The sequence below is a fragment of the Phacochoerus africanus genome, chromosome 5 (genome assembly GCF_016906955.1).
Source record: "Phacochoerus africanus isolate WHEZ1 chromosome 5, ROS_Pafr_v1, whole genome shotgun sequence".
NCBI lineage: Eukaryota > Metazoa > Chordata > Mammalia > Artiodactyla > Suidae > Phacochoerus > Phacochoerus africanus.
In genome coordinates, this window is record NC_062548.1 from 49,588,592 (window position 1) to 49,595,614 (window position 7,023).

At 54.9% G+C, this 7,023-nt stretch overlaps 1 protein-coding gene across 1 annotated transcript; it reads left to right on the forward strand.

Moving 5' to 3' along the window:
* The first annotated feature begins 2,997 nt into the window (after positions 1 to 2,997).
* Positions 2,998 to 6,644, forward strand: LOC125127733 (alpha-2B adrenergic receptor). The gene has a single exon (XM_047781215.1). It carries the CDS (start codon positions 3,434 to 3,436, stop codon positions 4,772 to 4,774), a length of 1,341 nt encoding a protein of 446 aa, XP_047637171.1. The 5' UTR covers positions 2,998 to 3,433; the 3' UTR covers positions 4,775 to 6,644.
* Positions 6,645 to 7,023: the final 379 nt, after the last annotated feature.

Sequence of the window (7,023 nt, forward strand, 5' to 3'; positions counted from 1 at the left end):
TCATATTTTATTCCTGCCTCATGTCATATGTCATATATAATTAATATTGTATAGTTACATTGGATTGACAGTAGTCAGGTAGAAGAGAGGTATTTCCTTATTTGTTGATGCACCAGTCAAATTTATTTGGGTTCTGGAGTTCCCATCATGGCTCAGCAGTTAGCAAGCCTGGCTAGCATCCATGAGGACACGGGTTTGATCCCTGGCCTTGCCCAGTGTGTTAAGGACCCGGCGTTGCCATGAGCAGTGGTGTAGGTCACAGATGTGGCTCAGATTCTGCATTGCTGTGGCTCTGAAGTAGGCCAGCGGCTACAGCTTCAATTTGACCCCTAGTCTGGGAACCTCCATATGGCACAGGTGCAACCCTAAAAAGACAAAGAGGAGTTCCCGCTGTGGCTCAGTGGTTAACAAATCCAAGAAGGAACCATGAGGTTGCGGGTTCGATACCTGGCCTTGCTCACTGGGTTGGGGATCCAGCATTGCCGTGAGCTGTGGTGTAGGTTGCAGACATGACTCTGATCCTGCCTTGCTTTGGCTCTGGCGTAGGCCGGCGGCTACAGCTCCGATTGGACCCCTAGCCTGGGAACCTCCATATGCTGTGGGTGAGGCCCTAAAAAGAAAAAAAGAAGAAAGAAGAAGACAGAGATCAAAAACAAAAAAATTTCCTTGCGTTCTGAATCATCAGGAACATTGTCATTGAATCTGAGCCATTGTAACCAAGATTGGTCTGGGTAACAGTGAAGCATACTAAATTTTTAAGAACTGCTCATTAATTTTATATCACAAAGGGGTGCAAAAATATTCACAGTATTAGAATTCTGTTTTGGAATAAGAAGCAGAAATCTTCATGAAATATATATATACTCTAAAATGTTTACACTTGAAAGGCAAAACCATTATTTTAAGGATGGGTACAAAACTTTGGACATGCCATCAGTTTTAAGATGCATCATGATTTAAGTGGTAGTAACTTGCTTAAAATTGTGTGTGCCTCATTGTACCTGTGTTCCTTCCAGGTATTCATTGTGGAGAATAGTGGTGTAGGCAGTAGTCACTGCGAGTGTAAATTACTGGTGAGAAACCCTGAGAAAGTATTTTTTCTTGGCCAGGTTTAGAGAATAGCATTGCATCAAAAAATATCTTAATGACTGACTAGTCCTTAAGTTGGTATGTAGGGTTATTCAGAGAAAGGATCTGGATTCAACAGAACTGTTGAAAATGAAAAATATTGTTGTTAAAGAACCACTGACAGGTGATTCCTTAACAACATCTGGCCGGGCTAAGACTACAAATATGATGTGGATTTGTAGAATGGGAGCTGGAATATCTAATGTGTCTGAAGTTGGGGAAAGGTTTTTTAAAATGACACCACTGTGGTATTTTAGAGCAGTGTGTTCAGTGACAACTTAGGTTTTAGCATAGAGCTGGCATTTAACATATAAGGTGAAAATAGCCTAGGTAAGAGTAGTCAAACAAGTGATAGAAACTTTTTTGAGACAGGCATATAACATATTTATAAATAGATCTTAAGAAAGACCTTAAAACATGATATTAAAGGATCTCAGTTAATAGAAACTGTATGTTCAGAAGTAGCTGGAGTACTTGTGTATAGACTAGTCCTGGTTAAGGCTGATTTCAGCAGAATGAGTAATCATAATGAAAAGAGACTTATGACTTGATATTCGAGAGAAGTTTGTTGTAACAACCTTGATAGAACAAGGTATCAGAGCCCAAAGAAGTGAATTCATTCCAGGTGAAAATAAGATTTTTCCACTTACCACTCTTACACTTCTACATTAGGGTGGGGTGTGTGTTTAGCTGGAAATTTCCTGTTACCCCAACTGCTCCTTCCGTGGCTACCCAGGGATGTGCAGCGTCTATTGGGGTGGGGCTAGTCTGCAGGACTGGAGCGGGGGGTGAGGAGTGGGGTTTGTGGGGTGGTCACCAAACAGGCAAAGGGAAGCTCCTCCCTGCGAAGCTGCCCCTGAGACTTAACATTTTCCTTGAGCTATGTCAAAAAGACCTCGCCCTTGACTAGGTCTCCTTGCTCTGCCCCCGGGGACATCCTCCTCCTATTGGGCACCAGGACGGAGCTGGCAAGCGCTCGTCTTCCCACCTCAGTTGTCGCTGAGACCTGAGTCCACGGCAGTTTTTTTCCTTACCTCTTTGCCCTTAATGGAAGAAACTGAGGCAGCTGCAGGAGAAACAGGAAGGCTGAATCGTCAGTCCCAGGCTCTGAGCACTCGCTTGCCCCACTGGGCTGGGGAGCCTTCTCCGTGCCCCCAGAAGGCAGCGAGGATGCGTGTCTCTGGGTGGGAGGCTGGTCGTGGACGAGCTCGGCACGCGGGCGGCGGCAGGGGGCGCTCGCCAGCAGGCTACGCGCGCTTTCTCCGGCTCTGGAGGCCCGACGGTGTCCAGTCCCGGTGGGCAAGCATTTGGGGAAGGGGTTCTGAGCAGTCTCGCCGCTCACCCCACGCCCTCCGCTCGGCTTCTTTCCTCTTGGGCGCCAGTAAGAGGGTGTGGTTTAGGATGCTGTGGCGCCCGGACACACCCACCCGCTCTCTTCTCCTGGCTCTTGGACCATCGAAGGGGAATTCTGCTCGCGCCCACCTCTCTAGACCCTGGTCGTGGGCCTAGTCCCGCAACCCACAAAAGAGATATTCCGCCTCTGTGCCGCTGCGTCCCAGCTCCCTACGTGCACCGACCCTTCCACTTCTGCCAGCATCCTTCCCCGGGTCCCATAGATCCGGACGCTGGGCCCCTCCGACCTGCTGCAACGCGGAGGGCTGGAGGAAGGGGGGCAGGGGTGCCAGAGCGGAGGCTGGGTACGCGGAGAGGCTGCGGCCCGCCGGTCCTCCCCCTTCCCCCAGCGAGGCACACCTTCCAACCACCCTGGGTCCGACTACCCGCCCCGCCTCCCTTCCCTCCTCCTGCTCCCGCCTCCAGTCTCCTCCCTCTTCCAGCCGCGCTCGCTCTCCTCCCCACTCTCCTGACACGGCGGGCTGCCTGCCGGCGCGGCTCCGGGCTACAGCCAGCCGAGCGGAGCGGGCCGCTTCCTCCGAGAACCGGCGGCGTGCCCCTGCCCAGGCGGCTGGGCCCCGCGCCCCAGCGTGCGTCCAACAGCATCCCAGCGGCAGGGCGCAACTTTCCCCGGTTATAGGCGGGGCGGGCACGGCAGCGGGACAACTTGGTAAACTTCGGGGCAGACGGCAGGGACGCCGGGCGCAGGTACAAGAGGAGGTAGGAGGGCGGTGGCCGGCCCTGGGCGTCCCCCGACCTCCCAGCCCCTTTCGGCTGGGCCATGGGGCTCCAGCACCTTCAGGGCAGCCAGGGCGACAACCCCCTCGTCTAGACGACCTGAGTGGAACAGTGCCGTCGCTGGCTGTGCACGCGCTGGGTGAGCAGCGCCCCCTCTGGCCCGTCCGGCCCGGCCATGGACCACCAGGAGCCCTACTCCGTGCAGGCCACTGCGGCCATCGCTGCGGTCATCACCTTCCTCATCCTGTTCACTATCTTCGGCAACTCCCTGGTCATCTTGGCTGTACTGACAAGCCGCTCGCTGCGCGCGCCGCAAAACCTGTTCCTAGTGTCGCTGGCCGCAGCCGACATCCTGGTGGCCACACTCATCATCCCTTTTTCGCTGGCCAATGAGCTGCTGGGCTACTGGTACTTTCGACGCACCTGGTGTGAAGTGTACCTGGCGCTGGACGTGCTTTTCTGCACCTCCTCCATCGTGCACCTGTGTGCTATCAGCCTGGACCGCTACTGGGCAGTGAGCCGCGCGTTGGAGTACAACTCCAAGCGCACCCCGCGGCGCATCAAGTGCATCATCCTCACCGTGTGGCTCATCGCAGCTGTCATCTCGCTGCCGCCTCTTATCTACAAGGGCGACCCGGGTCCCCAGCCCCGGGGGCGCCCTCAATGCAAGCTCAATCAAGAGGCCTGGTACATCCTGGCCTCCAGCATTGGCTCTTTCTTTGCACCCTGCCTTATCATGATCCTTGTTTACCTGCGCATCTACTTGATCGCTAAGCGCAGCCACCGCAGAGGCCCTAGGGCTAAGGGGGGCCCTGGGAAGGGGGAGTCTAAGCAGCCCCGCCCAGTCCCTGGGGAAGTTTCAGCTTCAGCCAAGTTGCCAACCTTGGTCTCTCAACTGGCCACTGCTGGAGAGACCAATGGGTGCTCTCAGCACACCGGGGAGAAGGATGAAGGGGAGACCTCTGAAGACACTGGGACCCCCGCTTTGCCACCCAGCTGGCCTGCCCTTCCCAGCTCGGGCCAAGGTCAGAAGGAAGGTGTTTGTGGGACATCACCAGAGGAGGAGGCTGAAGAGGAGGAGGAGGAGGAGTGTGAGCCTCAGGCTTTGCCAGCCTCTCCTGCCTCAGCTTGCAGTCCACCCCTGCAGCAGCCACAGGGTTCCCGGGTGCTGGCAACCCTACGGGGCCAGGTGCTCCTGGGCAGGGGCGTGGGCACTTCGAGTGGGCAGTGGTGGCGTCGGCGGGCGCAGCTGACCCGGGAGAAGCGGTTCACGTTCGTGCTGGCTGTGGTCATTGGTGTGTTTGTGCTCTGCTGGTTCCCCTTCTTCTTCAGCTATAGCCTGGGTGCCATCTGCCCTCAGCACTGCAAGGTGCCCCATGGCCTCTTCCAGTTCTTCTTCTGGATCGGCTACTGCAACAGCTCGCTGAACCCTGTCATCTACACCATCTTCAACCAGGACTTTCGTCGTGCCTTCCGAAGGATCTTGTGCCGCCAGTGGACCCAGACAGCCTGGTGAGCCCGCCTGCCCACTGTCCATGTGGTGTTGGTGTCAGGTGGTGCCAAGGCTGCCCAGCTTCTCGCCCTGTTTTACGTGGCCACCTCCCTGGGGCTTTCTGGTCCCTTCCCTGGTCCTACAGACTTCATCCTGGAGCCCCCTGGGAGGGGCAGGGATAGGGGTCTGCTCACAGGCATCTATTTGAAGCCCCCCCTCTTGCTGGCTTGGCTGTGGGAGACTAAATTCTCCACCCCCTGCCTGAGCACAGGCACATGGATAAGGTTTGGACTTTCCTGAATGTGGCCGAGGTCAGACTCCCTCCCAGCATCCCAGACTCCTGCAAGCCAAAGCCCTCTGTTTTTCTGGTCAGTCATGCTTGTGGTGTTTTGTTCCTTTCTCATCTTTCCCTGGAAAGGAGCAAAAAGCCAGCCTTCCACTTTTCCCAGAAGGGCCTGCTGCTGAGGAAGAGGCAGACAATGACGGCTGGCATCCATGTTGGGTGCTCTGGTCCCCATCAAGCACCGGCTAGGGGTTCGTGGGCTAGCACTGCCTCTGAGCCCTTCTTCGCCTTTCCCCTGCTTTTGGATTTATAACTCCTTTAAAAGTCAGAACCACATATCATTCTCCTCACCCAGTGCCCCTCTGGGAGGTGGGTGGGTGTGTGGACACCTCTGTGTGCCAGTCTGGAGGCCCCGGGCTCTGCCTCGACGGGAGAGCCTTGATCACTAGCATATTCCCCCCCTGCAAAAACCGGGCCGACAATAGCTTGCCGCCTACTTGCTGCAGGGAGATGAAAGCCTTGGCAGAAAGCTTTGAGCTCTGTGGGGAGAACGCTCTAGAGAACCAAAAAATGTGATGATTCGATGATATAAAGATCCCGTTTTTCTGTGTTTACCACCGTCTGTCTTCCTGTCGACTTTTGTTCTGTGCCTGGGGTGTGAATTCCTACCCCATACTGGAAGTAGGGAGTGGCAGACGAACCAGGATTTCAGTTAAAGGATTTTTGGAGAATGTGTTTTTATGCCTCAAAGGTTTGAGTTATCATGCTACGTGACAACTTCTCAACATTTCACCTGCGACACCAAGAGGGTTCTTGGCTTGGGCCCCCTTGATGGGGGAGAAGTCTTTTGTCATCAAGCAGGCAAATTGTTTCCCCCAAATAGCTAAAAATACCCAGCCCCTAGGTGCGGTCTGAGATATGAGTCTAGGCAGGGTGCTGGGGCTGGAGCAGGTGAGCAGGGGGCCCATGGATTCCTGGGGGAGCCTCCCGTTGGAGTGCCCAGGGCAGGGCTCCAAGCCCTAAATGGGTCCCTATGATGCATCACCTGTCCCACCCCCGCTGGGTGCTGTCTGACCACCTCAGAACCCACCTCCCTGCTCCAACCCAGTGATGGGGCTCCAGGAGCCTCTCCCTCCAGGTCCTCTCCCCTCACCCAGAACTGGTACCCAGAACAACTGGGAGCACATGGAGGATGTTTCCCCATCTTCCCCACGGCAGTGCCTGGCTTTAGCATTAAGCCAGTGAGCATCTTCTTTGGGGGGCGGGACTGAGCAGCAAGGCACTAGTGGCACTCTGATGGGCCTGGCTAGATTTGGAGTGGGGGCTGGAGGAGTTTTCCAGTGATGGAGAGAATGGAGGGGACCTCTTGGGATGAGAGGCTGTCCAGTTCATTCCTTGGTCCCTGTGTGGGGCCAGGGCATTCATTACCTTGGGGCAGCACTGGGGAGGCTGGGCTGGGGGAGGGGCTGACTTGTGACATCTGCTGACTGGTCTTGTGTGTACCCCAAAAGACCCCTGCTCCTGTTGCCTGTGGCTCCCTTGTGATATGCAGGTGTTTTATTTTTTAAAAAAGTCTGAGCTATTTTATCAATAAAGGATATTTTGTAATAAGCAAGCTGTGTCCTTGTTGCCCCAGGTTTGCCAGGAGTAGTTATTCCTCAGCGACTTCTATAGAAGGCTCTGGGCTTGGGTGCCCTCCCAGAGCCAGCTGTTCTTTCCTGACTGGCATCCATGAGGATGCGGGTTTGATTCCTGGCCTCACTCAGTGGGTTAAGGATCTGGCATTGCCATGAGCTGCGTAGGTTGCAGACACAGCCAAGATCTGGTGTGGCTGTGGCATAGGCCTGCAGCTGCAGCTCCAATTCAACCTCTAGCCTGGGAACTTGCCTGAGAACTGGATATATGCCTCCAGTGCGGTGGTAAAAAGAAAAAAAAAAGTCTGTGGGGGTGAGAGTCGTCTGGGGGGGAGCCTGAAACTGGCTGCCTCAGA

Excerpts from the sequence above, each read along its gene's own strand:
- LOC125127733 (XM_047781215.1), top strand. The coding sequence starts at position 3,434 with ATGGACCACCAGGAGCCCTACTCCGTGCAGGCCACTGCGGCCATCGCT.